The sequence below is a fragment of the Mytilus californianus genome, unplaced genomic scaffold (assembly GCF_021869535.1).
Source record: "Mytilus californianus isolate M0D057914Y unplaced genomic scaffold, xbMytCali1.0.p SCAF_5, whole genome shotgun sequence".
NCBI lineage: Eukaryota > Metazoa > Mollusca > Bivalvia > Mytilida > Mytilidae > Mytilus > Mytilus californianus.
In genome coordinates this window covers 101602763-101623345 of record NW_026262701.1, presented here as the reverse complement: position 1 = coordinate 101623345, position 20583 = coordinate 101602763, and the positions used below count along the sequence as shown (strand labels likewise).

General features: G+C 31.6%; 1 protein-coding gene across 2 annotated transcripts in view; it reads right to left on the bottom strand.

Annotated features, from left to right (window-relative positions):
• LOC127702130 (E3 ubiquitin-protein ligase TRAF7-like) overlaps nt 1-15724 on the bottom strand; it is a 31181-nt gene extending 15457 nt beyond the window's left edge. For both annotated transcript variants that reach the window (XM_052206217.1, XM_052206218.1), the window contains exons 1-6: nt 15386-15724; nt 7190-7302; nt 6063-6209; nt 4765-4868; nt 2477-2598; nt 1721-1869 (exon numbers count right to left, since the gene is read on the bottom strand). In XM_052206217.1, the coding sequence (XP_052062177.1) occupies nt 1721-1869; nt 2477-2598; nt 4765-4868; nt 6063-6209; nt 7190-7302; nt 15386-15597 (847 nt within the window). In that variant the 5' untranslated portion in view covers nt 15598-15724. The remainder of the gene's footprint in view (nt 1-1720; nt 1870-2476; nt 2599-4764; nt 4869-6062; nt 6210-7189; nt 7303-15385) is intronic.
• Nucleotides 15725-20583: the final 4859 nt, after the last annotated feature.

The following is a 20583-nucleotide window of genomic DNA, read 5'->3' as shown; positions in this document are numbered from 1 at the left end:
TTACCCATTTTTGACTGAAATCAATTCCATAAAGAGAAGATTAGTCTGTAAGCCAAAAAGGGTATTAAGGGACTCAAAACGACTAGAGAAAAAATATTGGACCTCTTTTTTTTTCAGTAAAATTAAAATCGTACATGCTGTATTTGTTTTATTCATGCTAACTATGCGGTATGGGTTTTGCTCATTGTTGAACCATACAATAACCTATAGTTGCTAACTTTTACATCATTTGGTCTCTGGTGGAGAGTTGTCTCATTGACAATCATACCACATCTTGTTATTTGTATGTTCACATCAAAGTTAAGACCTTGAGGAAACAATATTTAACTATTTTTTTTTTGGGGGGGAGGGGGGGGGGGTTATCATTCAAATACCAGTACATTGTTTAACAATAATGCTAATTATTCACACTTTTATGCTTTGTATTATTTACACTTTAATATCATGCAACAGAACCTGATTGAATAAATTTAGAGAAAGTCTAATCAGCATCAGCTATATTTAGTATTTTATGTAATGACGAATTGAAAATAGACATAAATCAAAGTTCTGAATTAGATACATATAGTATCAAAATGAAGATACTAGAGTCTTAAACAGTTCATGCTTATTTGACTGATGAAAACTTTTTCAGGCAGATCTAGAAAAATATTTCTGAGAAATAAAGTAAATAAAGTTTTACACATTTTGAAAGAGAAGTTTATAACAAAATCAGTTAATTACCAAATGAACTAGGCCTTTCATATCCTAGAATGATCAAAAAGTGCAATACATTCAAATGCCAAAAATTTAAGGCAAACATCACAATCAACTGAAACACAATGGACAGCTCACCTTTCTGTCTTCAGGCTATTTTAGCAGTAAAAAAAAACCACTTACATTTGGAATTTGTGGCTTCAAGTTATCTCCCTTTGTTCATTAAACAGAAAAGGTCTGAATGGCATATTAAATAGTGATTTTGCAATAGAATGACACAGTTGACTGTCACATGAATTAAATGGAAAACAACTCATATATGAATAAGAGATTTTAGGTGAAGTAATTTTTGGCACATTTAGACCACATGAAATTATGAATGTAAGTGTAAAAAATTATGTGTCAAAGTGTTTTAGCTGAAAATGCACCAAAATTTAATTTCAAATAATTTATTTTTAAATATATGACCATTTTATTTAAATATCACAAAACGTGAATAAGATTGTATGACACAGAAATAAATTGTGCAGATATTTATTGGTTCCATAACAGCATTGGAATTGGTGGATATAGCTTGATATCAACTCTGGTTATTTTATTTCAAAAATGTTGAGTTTTTTTTTATTATTATCTTTGAAATTAAATTTCAAGAGTTGATATCAAGCTATATCCAATTCTCACAAGTTGTTAAACCTGTTTCTCTTCTGATAAAAATTATCTTTGTGTAAAAGAGAAAAATCAGCTAAACATTGTTCTTGTCTTTTGCACCTACACAGTTTGACATCATAAGCGAGTGGTGTCAATCATTAACATCAGACTTTTTCAAGCTTTTTGTACACTTCAGAATGCAATCAAATTTGACAAAAGGAATATTTTCAAGTGAAACATGTAAGTGTTTTGTTTATAATTGAAGAAATAAAAAATAAAAAATCACTGTTGTCAAGGGGGAAAAGAAGTATTTTGTAAATTTTATATACGACAACACTTATTCGATTTCCTAAGCATTGTACATAACATGACTTACTTAAATTACTAGAACTGTTTGACCTTGACCTAAGACTGTAATCTCCTGCATTTCCTGGGGAACTTATTGATCTTCTATTTCTTCCAGACATCAGATGGTCAAGAGTGGACTGTAGATTGTCATATTTTGATTGTAATGAAGTTATTTCCCTGAAAAAAAAAGAAATACATGAATTTAGAAAAGTTTTCCCTACTCTGTGTATCTGATACATGTATGTAAAAAAAACATAACAACATAAGAAATATTGATATTAAAAACCACAATGTGCCCAAAGGTAGTACATGTATAAAAGTTGTTTCCTTGGTAATATTTTACCTGAATTAAAAGAGAAGGGCACATATCATTTAGGATAAATTTACTCTAAAATCAAAACTATTACGAAATTTCTTCCATTTACAGAGCATAATGTTGAATATTTGCATTGTTCTTTAATGAAAGAATGCCTTTTATTTAAAAAAAAAGTATTTTCATTTCATAGTCTGTACAGCCATGAGATAACAGTAAACTTGGTAAACAGGAAATTTATGCAAAATCTTACAAAAAAAAAGTTATTTTTAAAGGAAGAGTATTTTGTAATTATCTACTTGCTGGCATAACAAGAACCTATTTTCTGTCCTGCTTAGATTACACCTACTCATAATTCAAAGGTTCTGCACAAATATGAAATAATTCTGTTCAATAGTACTTGAAAAATGTGTGATGATATTTTAAGGTCATTCAACATATATATTAAAGGTGTCATATTATAAGAGCTACCTGACACACGTTTCCAGTTGTGTTTGTATAGATGTTTTACTTCCCTCTAACAATACCACTTTGTTCTCTAATAAATTTACATGTTCTCTTAGTTCCTTGTTATTTTCTTCTAAAAGTCTGGTCTGAAAATAAAATCATGCCACTGTAATTGTAGTGTGCTAATATATGTCTCAATGCCATCCAGGACAGCATTATGTATGATTTAGATAAATAGAATGATGTAAGAAAAGTAAACTGGATTCAATCCTAATAAAACTACATCTTATTAGTGGCCTTGGGCTGTTTTTTGCTCTTTGGTCGGGTTGTTGTCTCTTCGACACATTCCCTGTTTCCATTCTCATTTTTATCTATGGTTATTGGTTCTAGACAGAAATTAACAAGCACATATCATGATCTTAACTTGACAGTTAATTCTTTTGTCTACAATAAAAAAAAATCCTCCTACTGGAAAAACAGAAATTGTAGTACAATAAATACATTTTTTCTACTTTGAATTATTGTTGTACAATATGGGGAAATATCAGTGATTAAGAATTATTCTAGAACTACCGAAACCATACCCGATCAAATACAAAAGTAATCTTGGCTTAGATTTACTTATTGTTTAATCTACCATTAGGATAGATGTTTATATTGGTCTGTCCCAGAATTTTTGTTAAATAAAATCTCCTATGTAACAAATACAAATGGAATGAAGCTAAGATTGAATACAACTCAATTACTGAATATGCCAGAGACAAGAATAAACACATTTAAGAGGTTTTGTTTAATTCTCTTGTCCAACTATATAGAATATGCTTCAAGGAGCACATTTACACAATAGAAATAATTTTAATTCAAAGTGTTTTAAGTTTTTACTGGATAATCAAGGAATTATCAAATAAATGTATTTAATATTAATATTTTTTTCTGTATAATTTATAATGATATCTTGGTAATTTAAATTTTTGTGTGATACATTGTGATTGATTTAGTGAGTGATTAATGATTAAAGTCAGTTTCAGCACTATTGTGCTATTTTGTGGCGGTCAGTTTTTATTGGTGGGGAAAGCCGGAGTGCCCAGAGAGAACCACCAACATTCGGCAGGAAAACTGACTATCCATATCAATTAAGATTGGAGTCGAACACACCTGCCACGTGTGGGATAAGAACTCACAACCTCAGTGTTGACAGACTAGTGATACAGTAGTTTGACCACCAAGGCCCCATTGTGATGCATCGTAAGTGGAGTGTGACAGCCTCAAGCTAGAATAATGTTGGTTCTAATTAAGCTTACCCTCTTGAAATAAAGATAATTAATATTATTATTATTATAATAATACTCAATAAAATGTTCTGAATAAAACTTTTTAGACCAGAACAAAGTCATTCCACCATTGTTTCAAATTACGAAATTCACTTGAATATCAAATAATTTTGGTTATTTCTTTTGGGTTATTCATTGCATAAAGCAATCAAATTGGTTTTTGTTACATTTGTATCATATAGCACAATTGTAGGGTCATTTATGCTTTCTGGTCTGTACATTAGTTCCAAAATCCATCCTGTATAAAGTTAAAGTTTTTTAAGCTAATTTGCCATGAGATTGTGGTCACATCAACTTGAAACTCAGAACAGATGGTCATTTTGATATATATGAACTTTTTAAAGCACATGCTAAATAATGGCTGTGACCCAGATTTCACTGTTCACTGAACATGGAAATATGATAGCCTGAGTGTAACATGGAAATATGATAGCCTGAGTGTAACATGTGTCCTGTGGTCACATATTCTTGTTCTAAACTAATTCAAGACTAATTAATATCAATTGTCAGAAGTTTCATTGTAATAACTCAATGAAGCAATATTTGGGAGGAAGACATGAACCAAATCAATTTTTAAAATGAGCTGATAAACTTAAACAGCATGTGCAATCTAATGCAGCTTGCTCGCTCAAAAATGTGTTATATTCATGTCTGTCATATTTGTTTTTTTGTTAATTGCTGTGTTATATATTAGACCGTTAGTTTTCTTAATTGAATTGTTTCATATTTTTCATGTTGGGGCCTTTTATAGCCGACAATATAGTATGGGTTTTTCTCATTGTTGAAGGCCGTACGGTTGCCTATAATTGCTTACATCCACTTTATTTGAACTTTGGTGGATAGTTGTCTCATTGGCAATCATACCACATCTCCTTATTCTTATACGCATACACAGTTTGACCTATACATTTTTTGGAAATTTGTGATTTTGTGGTTTAAAAAACAGTAAGGAATAAATTTGTATAATTCTCAAATGTTTACCTGTAGATTAAAATCTTTTATGCTAACACTATTCTGTAATCCTCTATAACCACAATGATTCAAGTGCTCTGATATTTGGTCTTTTGTTCCTGTAAACTCACATCCTGAAATAATAACCAGAGTTAAAAGTGGGTGAATGATCTATTATTGATATAAAATCAGCCCTTTAGTGATAAAGTCAAGAGTAATAGGCAAGCAAAGAAATTTCATTTTGGAAAAGATTTGTATTTTCTTTTCATGATTGCAGAACTACTGTTAACTAATTTTCGTGAGCGATTTATTTTTCTTGACTTTCGTTAGTAGGAAAATAACGCAAATATTTAAAATTCGGGTCTTCCATTATAAAATTACATCAAGAAACTTAGAAAATCAGAAGATAACTCGCTGGGAAGTCAACTGGAAAGGCCTAAACATGAAACACAAAATAAACTATTCAGGAAAATAAGTTTGTTAGTATTTCCTGTCATTGTCATGCCAGTTTGTCTATGTAATTTCTATATAGTCCACTCAGTCACTGATTATCCTTGAAAACAATGAGGATAATAGTGGATCATTATTCTTTACTTAATCGGCCAAGTTTTTATCTTTAGATGACACTAATAAAAATTTAAATATGCCATGGTGGATGCAGAAGTTTGCCTTCATCTATCTAATGTATAACATCAGCATATCACAACAGCAGAAAATGCTGAAATCTCACTACAATCATTCACAATAAGATGTGACTAGGTCAACAAGAATACCCTTCCTTCTTCCAAATTCCAAGGATCGTAACTCTCTGCAAAGAAGTTCATCTAAAACATAACTTGAACTTGAGCAGTAATTCACAATTTTACACTGATTAAGCAAAATTCAGCTCATTAGATATTAGTAGGACTATAGCAGGGACATTGGTGTCACTTAATGCCCATGCCACCAAGGAACGGGGCATGGAAAATGCAAAGTGCACTGAAAAAACTTCCTGTTCACTTAGACACCGGTGGATAGTTGTCTCATTAACAATCATACTACATCTCTGTACTTTATATAGTATGTGACTTAATTATTTACTGGTCTAAGGTTGTTGATTTAACCCCCTTAGGACTATGATTTCCTCCATATAAACACTTACCTCTATTCTATGTTGTATGAATATCTAAAAAGTGCCATGGCCTATCATTAAATTTTATATACATCTATAAAAACTAGTTACTTATAAGGATTGTAATTGAACTGACACTTCAAAAGAATGAAACTGCAACTGAAGTTACTCAACTGAATTATCTTTCTAATTGAAAAACTTAATAATAAATTCTTACCTTTGTTTCCATGACTACAAGGTAAATAAGGACAAACTTCTGTATGAGATTCCAACTCTAATTTACGAAATCTACCACAGTGAACCTCACTATTAGGACATGGCAAAGGTGCAAATGAACATTGAGATTCATGTTCACTTCTCTTTCCTGTAAATAAATAAAGTCAGTAAAATTAATGGTCAATATATCAACATTAACTTTAACAAGATATATGTATTATCAGTTCAAACTCTGCATATACTTCTACAAAATTTCCCAGTATGTATTATGCAGGTATGGTTGAGATTTTTAATCAGAACTCTATTTTGTGAAATTAATTTATGTTTCATAAGTTGATGCACTTTAATGGAAAGGTAACTGAATGCACATGTATGAACATGTTAATATCTGCAAGTCTAAAATATACATTATCTAATGTATGCAAAAATTTAGAAGTCATAGGTTTCCTGGAATTTCTGTAAACTTTGAATATTTAAACTTAAGAGTGGTTTTCACAAAGTATGATTTGTTACACCCTAAAACAAGACATTTGTATCTATGTTGGCCATTCTCTTTTATGAAACAAAGTAAGACCTGCTCTTTCAATTTGTCTATAAGTTTGGAAAGGAAAATACTTGTGCAAGGGTAGAAAAGACAAATGTTTTTATACTATTGTAAGAGGAAATAGACTTGAATTGAATGTATTACATCCTCTTACATTTTGTAGCTATAGGGACATTTTGTAGCTATAGGGACAATCATTTGATATTCATTTTCACTTTTGTACACATTTGTATCCTCAACTAGCCTGCATTTTATGTTGACAAATTTTCATTTTCATCCTGTCTTGTGCAAAGTCATTTATTTTTTAGTTCTTACCAGACCAAGTTATTCATTTTCAAAATCCTCCTGCCCCCCTCCTCCTGCCCCCTCCTGCCTTTCAGAACTATAAAACACAGAAAATCTTCTTTCACTTCCCTTTGAACTGTATACAGAGTACATTGATACACATGAACACAAAATGTATATAATATAAGCATATTGATATACATGTATATATAATAAACATATAGTTACAATTATCATTAATCAATATAATTTCAACTTGTCTATTATTTTGTAAAAGTTTCGTCAAAATTATATATTACCGATCTGGATTTTTTCTTGGCATCCACTGGGATCAGAAACAAAGTCTCCATTTTGTTTCATTACACCATATTGACAATAAATCAGTAGGTCTTCTATCTGGCCAACAACTAATCTAAAATGTGAAAAAAAATATCAACTTTATTTTCCTATCATAATCTTTTATCTGAGAGAATAAACACCATATTGCATTACTAATCCTTACACAAGAACTTAAATTTGAAATTCTTAACCCTGAAACTTAAATAAAGATTAAACAAGACTGATGCCACTAGTGGAGCAAGAATTGCTATCCCTTTCATAACACATGATTTCACCCCGATTATAGTGGGTTTGGGCCAGGGGTTGCTCAATCTCTAGTTTTCTTTGTAGCTTTTTGTTGATTGTTTTTAGTCTGCTGGTCTTTTTCTTATTGCAATGGCATGGTCTGTCTTTTTTTTACTGCCATGGTGTGGTCTGTCTTTTTCTTACTGCAATGTCGTGGTCTGTCTTTTTCTTACTGACATGGCGTGGTCTGTCTTCTTCTTATTGCCATGGCATTGTCTGTCTTTTTCTTACTGCCATGGTGTGGTCTGTCTTTTTCTTACTGCAATGTCGTGGTCTGTCTTTTTCTTACTGACATGGCGTGGTCTGTCTTCTTCTTATTGCCATGGCATTGTCTGTCTTTTTCTTACTGCCATGGCGTGGTCTGTATTTTTCTTACTGACATGGCGTGGTCTGTCTTTTTCTTACTGCCATGGCGTGGTCTGTCTTTTTCTTACTGCCATGGCGTGGTCTGTCTTTTTCTTATTGCCTTGGCATGGTCTGTCTTTTTCTTATTGCCTTGGCATGGTCTGTCTTTTTTATTTCCATGGCGTGGTCTGTCTTTTTCTTATTGCCATGGCGTGGTCTGTCTTTTTCTTATTGCCATGGCGTTGCCTGTCTTTTTCTAATTGCCTTGGCATGGTCTGTCTTTTTCTTATTGCCATGGCATGGTCTGTCTTTTTATTATTCCCATGGTGTGGTCTGTCTTTTCTTATTGCCATGGCGTGGTTTGTCTTTTTCTTATTGCCATAGCATGGTCTGTCTTTTTCTTATTGCCATGGCGTGGTCTATCATTTTCTTATTGCCATGGCATGGTCTGTCTTTTTCTTATTGCCATGGTGTGGTCTGTCTTTTTCTCATTGTCATGGCATGGTCTGTCTTTTTCTTATTACCATGGCATGGTCTGTCTTTTTCTTACTGCCATGGTGTGGTCTGTCTTTTTTCTTACTGCCATGGCGTGGTCTGTTTTTTTCTTATTGCCTTGGCATGGTCTGTCTTTTTTATTTCCATGGCGTGGTCTGTCTTTTTCTTATTGCCATGGCATGGTCTGTCTTTTTCTTATTGCCATGGCGTGGCCTGTCTTTTTCTAATTGCCATGGCATTGTCTGTCTTTTTTTATTGCCATGACGTGGTCTGTCTTTTTATTATTCCCATGGTGTGGTCTGTCTTTTTCTTATTCCCATGGTGTGGTCTGTCAATATGTTTGACTGGTGGTATTTTATTGTTCCCTTGGTATCTTTTATCCTTCAACATAAAATAAAGTCAAAACCAGTTCTCCCTATCTCAATTTATGTTAGTGATTTGTTCTAAAATATGATTTTAACTACCAAATACAAAAACAAAAACATTTTATGATTAAAAATTTGATATAAAGTAACTAATGATTTTTGCAAATTAACTCTTAGTTGACAGTTTTCTAATATCTAATTGACATTTAAAAATACATATATTTCAATCTCAGATGTAACATAAAAACTATTAATGACAATTGTAGTATATTGATTCATATATACAGAAGAATGACTACAGAATATTTCAATTTTTATGTTAATGATTTATTACAAAAACAATCATATTAGTTCAGTGTCAAATTACCTGTCAAAACAACGTTTTTATTTATCTGTGGCACTCAGTATTGCAAAAATAATATTACATGTACCTTAAAAAGGTAAACCTGAAAAACCTGTATACAGAACATGTTTTTGTCAGGCTTGGTAAATTACATTTTTGGCATTGATATTAATTTTAAGGTTGTACCATATCTACTTTTACACAGAAGAGAAAGTTTTCACAAATTATGAAATAGCTATTGCAAAATGATTTAAATAGTTTAAATATATCAGGATTTATCAATTTTCAAGGAAACCATAAATTTTCTTTGATAGAGGAAGAATTGTTTTTTTGTGGATATTGTATTTTGTGGATTGACCAAAGTCTGCATACAAGCCTATAGAAAATTCATACTTTGTTGTGCATTTAAATTCCTGGTGTACTATACCAAAAAAATCCACAAAAATGGGCATCCCATGAATATTCATGAATCCATAATTATTTGTGAGAATAGCCATTTGTTACTGTTATTGTTTATTTATTGACAGAATAGTACTGTTGACATGGTATGCTGGTAAAATTGTACATTGTATAACAGAGAATGTTTCTTTCAAAAATGAAGAAAAATTACATTTCTTGTCCTATACAGTTTTGAAAACACAATGGCTTTCTTGGAAATATCAAAACACATTATTAGAAAAGAATATATAAATAAGAAGATGTGATACGATTGCCAAAGATATACCTCTTCACCAGAGACCAAATGACATAGAAGTTAACAACTATAGGTCACTGTACAACCTTCAACAATGAGCAAAACCCATACCGCATAGTAAGCTAATAAAGGCCCCCAAATGACAAATGTAAAATAATTCAAACAATAAAACTAACAGCCTGATTCGTGTACAAAACGGTGAATGAAGAACAAATATGATATACAGCAACAAATGACAACCACTGAATACAGGCTCCTGACTTGGGACAGGCACATACAGAATGTGGCTGGGATAAATATTTTTGCTGGTGCCAAACCCTCCTCTTAACCTGGACTAAAAGTATGCTATTACGGTTATCTCTGGAAAAAAAATTAGATGAGTCTGACTAGTCCAAAATCTGAAGAATAGCAGTACCACTGTCTTTATTCAGTATTTAATTCTGATGGTTGATACATGTAAGTGAAAAAAGCTTCTTATCCACCTTCTGTTATGGAATAATTACTTTAATTTTATAGATTTTTACTTGTGAAATATAAAATACCATGTTTTTGTGTGTTTTGTTGTGGGTAAATGTTTTTTTTCTTTCATTTGCCCTATATTACTAGTACATGTATTGCAATTTTATATCCATTTTCTTTTATATACATGTATAATTGCATAATTTTTTGAATGCATGAAAGCTTTACATGTAGTTCTAAGTGTCGATTTAATATTCAAAGATTGGAAATATTTCCATTAGAACATTGGGCTCAATTTACCAGTCTTTGATAAAATTTGTTTTAGGTTCTGCAAGACCAGAGTGCATATTTTCAAATATTTCCCCTATATCAAAACACTTTTATGACTTTAACACGCTGATTGGTTATGTATTCTATATAAATCCCTAGGATATAAAAACTTGTCATTACAATATAAAGATACACATTAATTAGCTGTTCCTAACCTTATACATCGTATTAAAAATTCAATCTCGTTATTTATCCAGCAGTGATTTTATACCCCTTGCTTTGAGCCAATGAGAAAACAGAAAATTATTGTTATACCTTTTGGACTCACTAGTTTGGAAAATAAAGAGTGCAGGACTCATTTTAGTGAACAATACAAACACATAACATTTGAATATATTCGATTAATATCTATTTTTTCTAATTTTCTTGTACTTTTAACTTCAACACATCTAGGAATCAACTAAATTTGACTCCACAGTGTTAAGAAAGCATTAAACAAACAAGAATTATACCTGGGCTTAAAAATATCACCACTTAACCAAATATTCGACACAAGAGGCAAAGCAATGTAGTACATGTACTTCCACACAGATTTAGGTAAATACATTATACATCACCCAAGATTACAGTAATTTTTATTATCATAAAACATACCATTTGGGTCCTTTGAGTATCAGGCTCACACTACTTCAGGATCATAGGGAGGAGTGACTTCACTTTTTGATTAATTTTGAGACTAATAGGGAGAAGAAGTGCTTGTTAGCTCATGGCACTATAATGTTTGGTTTTTCAATGATATCTTGTCATTTGTACATTATTCATTCTTTTTTGTACTGTCTTGACTGTACAAATCCAATATTGAATAAAGTTATATTATATGTCTAAGGTAGTAATATACCGTTAGAAAAACAAATTAAATTTTACGTCCATAAATTTTACCATCCCCTTTTCCTTGCTTTCTTTCCAATAAAGTTTACTGTTTGTGTCATATACATGTTTGTGTATACATGTAAGTATGTAATTAGTATCTTCTATAGATTTGATTTCCAGTAATTAAAATGGTTAAACATAATTTCTTTTTAGTGTATCCATTTATTTGCTATAAATTAAAAAGTATAAAATATTGCAAAAAAATATAAGGGGTGCCAAGATGTCACATATTTCCCCAAAATTTGGCCAAAAGTAGAATTTCAATCCCTTGTAGTGATACATGTACCTTTTTTGAAACTGTTTACATATATCTATAAAGAGATCAAATAAAAATCATATGTCTTTTGTCTCATTTTTTCGTAAAATTCCATCAAAAAGTTTGTGTGAAAAAAGTGTTTATACACATTACAATAATTTCTCAACCTATGGCCGGTCTGGGTATGAAAATAAAAACTGCCAAACAGAAAATAGCCCATAAAACATGTAAAAAATAATCTTGATGTTCCTATAAACCAACTTTGAAGGCAGAATTAGTCGTCAGTTGTCTAAAAATGAATTTTATTGCACAATAACTTTAAAATTTGAGAAATCCACTGGGGCCAAAATGAGAAACCAGACTCCTGACTGTGTATTTCTACCTAATGTTACAGTTGTTCAAATATATATGTCTTAAATTGTCTTTTAAAGTTATTCATTTATATTTTTCCAATATTAAGGCACTATCAACAAAATATCTAGCACTGTAGCAGATTTATAGAAAATAATTTAAAAAGTTCAAAGTCAGAGGAAAATTATTATGTTCATGATATTCAGTGCTTTTCATTAAAGAATATAAAAATTTAACAAATTTAGGTAGCTTACTTTAAATTGATAAATTGAAACAATGCATTTGCATTTATACATGTACATGTATATACCAGTATACTTGAAACTAATAATAAGGGAATCTAATATAATGTCTATCAAATGTGTGGAATGCAAATTTTTTCACTGTTTGGCTTAGTATATATTCTCCCATTGACTCATCAATTCTAGGGTCTGTAGCTATTATTTTGAGAATACAGATTAAGGGCATTGTTGGTCTGCCTTTAATCTAGATCTTCATCTTAAGGGCAATTAGCCTGCAACTAACTTGCAGGCAGATAAAAATTTACAAAAAAACAATCTTTGACAAGTGATTTCAAATGAAATATGATGTTTTAATTGCAAATTAATAATGGATCAAACACTAACCTAAATCCATTTAAATCATGTTTAAATGAAGTTACCAATTTTCTCTTGATGTAAACTCTTGTAAAAATGGCCAGTGTGAAAGAAAATACTTTCTTTTGTTTAAATTAAAAGTTGTTCTTTTGAAATAATATGTATTGCAGCATGTACATGTACAAATGTATGTGTTACCTATTTGGTGATCCATATTTAAATTGCATATTGTGATGAAAATTTTTTAATTCTTTATCATTGTTGGTAAGACATACAATTACATGTACATGTACTGGTATCTATATTTTGTAAAAGCTGGAAAATACATGTTTTTTCAGAAAGCTGTAAATCTAGTCCAGTTACATTCTAGAAAGTAATGAAAGTTTCAAGTTTGTAAAACTTCGGGTGTCCATCATCAACATTCATGAAAATAAATGGAGAATGTGTCCATGGGACACAGATGATGCCCCTACTTGCATATAATGTTGTAAAGGGACATAACTCAAGAACAGTAAAAGTGACGTCACCCAAATTCTAACTTGATCTGAGTTTTGTGGTAAAAACCATTGTGTATATACTTTCATAACATTTGATTGAGGCAAACATAAGTTAGAAAACGGAAACGAAAAATTCAGCAATTTTTCCATTTGTAAAGGGGCATAACTCTAGAACGGCAAAAGTAGCGCCACCCAAATTCAAACTTGATCTGTATTTTGTGGTAATAACAAATTACCATTTATATTCATTTTTTCCTAGTACAATAAGGTTGTGGAATTCCTTACCAAACCAAGTAGCCAGTAGCCCAGCCTTAGAAGCATTTAAGTCTGGTGCAAAATCACATATACATGATATATATTGCTAGATAAAATACATGTTTTCATCTATATACAAAAAATAAATGCAAAAAAATATTTTGAAATTTATTGTAAATATGTTCAGATTTTTAAAAACTTTCCCTAGCATGTGCCTTTAAGAAATCTTCAACATGTTAAAGTTAAGGTTCATCACAACCTTTAGCAAATATGGCCGTATTTACACCACAAATTTAACTCTAAGTACAGACAAATCTGTACACCTGGAAAAGTTTTGGGCCCTGGCTCGACCTAGATATATAAAATTTAAATGCATTTTAAGTTTCAGAAAATTAAAAACTTCACTGGATTTTTCTATTAATTTTTTTCATTCCTGCAGAAGGTGCCAAAATAAACTAAGTTGAGGAAGAGGTTTGAGAAGCTCCCCTCGAATTAATAAATATTGTGAGTTGTATTGATTTAAATGGACAATAGATGGACAATAGCTAGACATCTGCAAACAATAGGTGATTGTAACTGAGTGGACCGTATCAAATGAAACTCGTGTGTTAGTTTATTTTCCTATCTTCTGCAGACTGGAAAAAAATGCACACCAAAATACAGGTAAGTTTATAATTTTCAGAAACATAAACTACATACAACTTTAATACATCTATGCCTTAAAACTTTCCTAGATGCACTGGTTTGTCCGTACTCAGAGTAGGTTTTGTGGTGTAAACACGGCCATATTTTTCAATTCCTTTTCACTTAAGAAGTATTATGTAGATGAAGAAGCAGACGCTCATCTATCACCATGTGAATGTACCAAAGACACTAGACAGGTAAGCAGACTTGACAATTATTACATTGGCTCTGCTCACAGCGCCACTGTAATGATTGTTGTGTATGCTTATCAGTACTTAGTACATATGTGTACGATGCAGTCCGGTAAATCCGCCCATATAAGACTTTGATCGTATGTATTTCTGCTTAATTATATACAAATTGTATCAAATTTAATATAAATCGATTCAAATGTGTTTGTCAGGTAAATCCGCCCATGTGCAGTAAATAAGTATGGAGGGACAGTTTATCATAAATTTATGAAAGGAAAAGGTGATCTATTTATTAATAGACCACTTATTAAGGGATTCCAGATAATCCCAAAAAAAATTTCAAGTCAGAAATGAGATTTGTAAGCAATAATATGATTATCGTTAGCTTTAGGAACTGTATTATATATATCACTAGATATTTTCGTAAAAAAGGATTTTTCTTTAAAATTTGACATGCAGTGATGATAAGTACAGTTCCTATGAATAAAATAGCAGACGAAATATTCATGGAAGTGACAATTACGGAAGATATGGGAGTGGGCGGATTTACCGGACGGGCGGAATTACCAAAAACACTACTGTACTGATGCTCTCGGATGGCTCTCTGTGTACAGTTGTGTCTGCTTTGTATCATGCCATTCTGAGGGATTCTGGTTATTTCCATAAGTTTGTCCTGACATGCTCTTACTAAATACTTATAGCTACATTGTACAGGTATTACACTGATGACGAGCCACTGTTTGAACACAGGCAACCACTTGATATCACTTTTGGTGGTCCAGAAAATAGAAGTGACGGACTGGGAAGTGACCATCTTACTATGGTTGCAAAGAAGAGTGAGCCATTAGTATTTACTACTATTTACTGGGCATGCTATCAGTTAAAATTTAAAGAAGAAAGGGTCTATTTCAAAGGGGCCTGATGGGGGGGTCTCATCACGATTCACGAGTTGATTTTTTTGGCAATCACGATTCACAAAAAATGAATTTCCATGATCATCGATCACAAAAATATAAAAAAAAAAAATTCTGTAGAAAAACGGATCACGATAGCGAAAATGCGCCGATCACGAAGAACGAAAATAACCCATCAGGCCCCTCATTTCAGATCTGGGATGGAGAGCGCTGAAAAAAAACAAACCTGTTTACTACAAGCTGTGTGGTGTCACAATGATTACCATCGACAGGACAATGTGAAGCTGAGAAAGCACATTTCTTACAAAAAGTATGACCACATTTTATGCTTATTACTGGTTCGGAGTATAATCGCCCACAAATTGGACAGGTAAGATGACTTGAAAGTTCATCTGCTAACACTGTTGGAGGGTTTTGGACTTGTTCTGAAATGTCCATGTTCAGTTTTTAAAAATACATCCAATTTATCGCTTTCGATTCGGGTTGAAACAGTTTATTCTATGGAGAATATCACTGAACTTGTTGTTTTGATCAAAATTTCCTTCCGCATCATGTCGCTCTTATTTATAAAGATAATTTTCTGTAACAATCAATCTTATAACCGAAAAACAGTAGAACGACTTTACACGGCAACGGTCAGGGTTGAAAGAGGTCTAATAATGTTTTTAATTAGCACATATTTACAACTTCTCGTCCAATCAAATTGCTTAAATTCCCCTTCTATGTTTCATAGTACATACTTTTTGTATACCGTGTATTTTAAAAGGGTAAGATGGAAATTTCATTGTAAATTCAGAATAATTAGTGCCACCGGCTGAGTTTGTGTCCAAAATTTAATGAGTATAATTATGTAAGTGTTCACCATGATATCCTATGATGATGATGACGAGCAACATTCAAGTTCTTTTAAAATGTTCTTAAGGGGCTTGATTCTCATGAATCATGAATTGAAGCAGTATGAAAATGTTTGAAGGAAATGTGCTACCTCTATTTATATTTTGATGAATTAACAAAGCTTTTATATTAATACTATAAAATTAAATAAAAATAATTTCCAAATATGCAGTCTTATAATTTATCTTTTGATATTTGATTTTTATTGCATATATAATAATCCGCTTGATTATCTATGGACCACATATGTATATATATATATAGTTACTTTGTTTAAGTGTGTTTACATGTATGGATGATTTTGTTTTTATGTACTTCAATCACTCTACTCATTCTAATCATTTACTTTGCTTTATTATGTAATAATTCATTTGATTGTATTGCTCAAATTTTGGGCACCATGATAGCCGGATTAATAAAATAATATCTTATCTTATATCTTATACCGAAAACATTGCTTTATAACGATAAATACCGTCCCAACATCACAGGGACCATCTTTTTCATTCTGGGGTCAAGGGCCTTTTAAAAGCACAACATTTTTTGTTTGATTGACGAATAAACAGTCAATTAAGTTCCCAATTCGTGTTTGCTGCATTTATATACTAAATATCTGATAGTTAAGGTGTTCGCTATTCTGTTTCAAAATAACAAGCTTTTGAAAAGACTGTTATAAATTGATAGTATATAAATAAAGGAACTAAATTAGCAGAAAAAAATGAAACGTCCGTGTGCGTGTTTACGAGATATAAACCACTGAAAATTTGGCGGGAAATGATTCTCTCTAGATTTTTCCTACATTTAATATTGGCACCTTTATTCATTCAAAAAGTATGAAAAAAATAACAAGGATTTTATAAGATTTTCAAATATGGCTTTTTTAAAACTATATTTCATAAAATTATGGAAAAAAGTATGGGTTAGCGGGCAAAATTTTTAATGGTACTACAAGAAGAAGAAGAAGAAGAAGAAGATGTTTTATTTCCATCAAATGGGCTCACAAGGAGCATAATATATAATATCATTATAATATTATTTTTACAAATATAATAAACAATACAGTATACATAATTACAAACACAAATAAGAAACAACAGTTTTCACATATTCGTATATATATAGGAGTATGTATAAAACCTTCGTCTCAGGCACACCTCTAGAAAGTAACAAAAAAGAATTCTGTGAGCTAAATATATCTAGCTTAACTGCAGGAGGCATTAACTATACATGGATAAAACCAGAGGATTCCGATTATCTGGCAAAAAATCAAAAACAAGGAGCGAACATCCTTAACTGTCAGCTATGGTTCTAGTGAGAAACTTGATTAATGATCTCGATTTTACAAACACCTGTGAAACAAGTCCGGTGGTCAGTAAAAATCAGTGGCGGATTCAGGGGGCGTAGAGGCGGCGTACGCCCCACTTTTGATTGGAAATTTTGTTTAGCATTGAACATGTTGAATTGTCCATGTTTTTCGCCTCAATCCGCTCGACAGTAAATATACTGTTTCGTGAATAACGCCGTATAAAAATAAGCTAGATCCGCTCCTGAAAATCAGTTATATATATATATCAATATACTAATTATAAGATTTTTCCAGTTGTAAATATGTGCTATGATGGATAGATAATGGAAAGGTCTATACTATGAATATAAGAATTAATACCATACCTGTTTTATAGTATTTGATGAAACCTAGTCAAGGAGATATTCAATGTTTGTGTTGGATATTGATTTACGACTTTGATGTTGATACATTTAATTAAAATCGTGTGTCTTCCGCCATCTATATAAGTAAGTAAAATAGTAGAAAACATTCGGTCTAGATCTTTAATGAAATATGCAAATTAAAAAAGAATGCAATTAATTTGTAAGTCTTTTCATTTGAATAAACAAAGTTATGTTTTTATCTAATTATTTCGACTATTTTTATTAAAACACAATATTGTATGTTTGATTTAATTTGTTTTCAACTCAGTCGTATAAGGAAGTGGAGATAAATCAAATTATCTAAATTATAATGGAATGTGTAAGAATATTAAACATTTTTAATTCTGTAACCCAAAATTCCTTTTTAATTTCGGAAAGCACATCTTAAGATCTACAGTCTCATAGTTTGTTTTAAAATTTTATCGTTTAGTTTTCTTTCTTTTCACTCAAAATTGGGTTTACCATGTATAATATATACAAAATCAGACAATTTTCCCCATCCTGTAGCTTGAAAAAAAATCCGTGACTAATACTTTTTACCATTTCCCACCTCGTTCGTCATGCCTGCGTCAGTTCTTACGCTTTCGATTTCTATGAACGTAATCAATGTATAACTGATCAATTATTTCAATGAAAGTAATCTATGTATAACTGATAGATTATCAAGGCACAGACATAACGTTGTTTATAAGACTTTATACATTTCCTTGTATCAATTGTATGATATACTGATCGAGTGATCGACTGTGTCGTCGTAATTATTTAGCATGATGTTGACATCCATTTTTTTCCATATCACAATTCAAGATATGCAATATGGGTCATTATTTGATAGTTTATGCATCCTGATTGTATCCCTCAGTTTTGAAGTATGAAATGTGAAAAGGGAAATCATCACCATCAATATCGTCGGCAAATATCGAATCCTAGTCTTTTGTTTTCTGTAAATTGTTTTGTGGATTGTTTATGTTTTTTCCTTTTTCTTTTGGCAATGGTATTATTTTTTCTTTGATTGTTTTTTTTTTTTATTGCCCCCCCCCCCCCCCTTTAAAGCCTTGGTACCTTCTTATTTTTATTTTTATCTAGTATTGACGCAAAAAGAACACTCATGATAAAAAAAATGTCATAGGATTTTTGAAATATATAAAACATAAAATAATAATAATAAATCATTTTATTAAAGTGTCACGTATTGATTAACAGTTGAATAATTAAACATATGCAATATTTAAAATAATCAGTACCCAGCCAAACAAATTTACTTTTGAGCAGTTATAAAAATGTATTACAAAGCTGTACATTCTAATAAGCTTTAAAAACGCATGAAACAATTTCATCATTATTCTTCGTAAAATATTGGCTAAAAAACCTTCTAGGATTAAAAATAAGTGGTTAACACTGTCGTTAAGGATCGTAAGATGCAGTCACAGAAATAATTTAGCTAATCTGCAGTCAATTCCATCTTCATACCTAATATATCATGTACTGTGTTATAACTCTAGATTCTACTGACGAGGAAAGGTAACACTAGGCCACCGAAAACCTTTTTTTTAGTTCAGTCTAGGTGGCCGAGTGGTCTAGAGTGCTGGACACAGTGCAGGCGGTGTTGTCACGATATCCCAATAGCATGAGTTCGAATCCAGGCGAAGGAAGAACAAAAATTTGCAGAAGCAAATTTGCTGATTTAAAATTGGTGTGTTGATATTTAGAGTAATTATGAATACAATATGTGCTTTCAGCCGTGTATCACGTACACTGGTGATCTAATGGATGGATCTGTCGTAGACTTGTCACTTGTTTACTCGTACTTATATATATATATATACAACTCGTCTAAACATCAGCCCAACAATGTTAGATCTGTAAATTTGCTTTCGCAAATTTTTTGTTCTTCCCTCGCCGGGATTCGAACTCATGCTACTGAGATATCGTGACACCAAATCGCCTGCACTGTATCCGACGCGCTAGACCACACGACCACATAGGCTTCACAATAATAAAGCTTTCGGTGGCCGGGTGTTACCTTTCCTCGTCAGTTTTAATCTATCGTCGTAATACAGTACATGATATATAAGGCATGAAGATGGAATTGTTACAGATCAGCTGAAATATATATTGTAAAGGATCCTACAAATTAATGCAATATATATATATATATATAAGTCTAAATTGAAAACAACGTTCAAACCTATGATTGCGTTGGATAAAAACCGCAATTTTTATACATGTGTATGCAAAACAAATTTCTTGGTAGAGAGGTCTAAATACAGCACAAACAACATTTTCCAAAAGACCAAAAAAGTGAAAAAGTATATTTAAACAAAACGCATTTGACTAACAGGTCGAACAACGGATGTTCTTAAACCCTGTTGACTGTCATTGGCGATTGCCAAATAAACGGATCACAAGATGTAACAAAATGTATCTTTATTATTAATTTAATACCAAACAGAAAACAATAAACTTGCGGAAAAGATGGTATACCGCAAACATGAGGTGCAAAAATTTGTACATCATATCCGGATTTCGACAATTAATGTCTCTTCAGTGATGTTAGGAATCGAAACAGTATTTGGAAGGCCATATAATTTACCTCAATTTAGGATAGACTCTTGAATTTTGAAGAGTCGAAATAGGATGAACGGATCATATAAACCCGAAGGCAAATATAATACAAGCCCAAACGAAAAAATATAAATAAGTCTAAATTGAAAACAACGTTCAAACCTATGATTGCGTTGGATAAGAACCGCAATTTTTATACATGTGCATGCAAAACAAATTTCTTGGTAGAGAGGTCTAAATACAGCACAAACAACA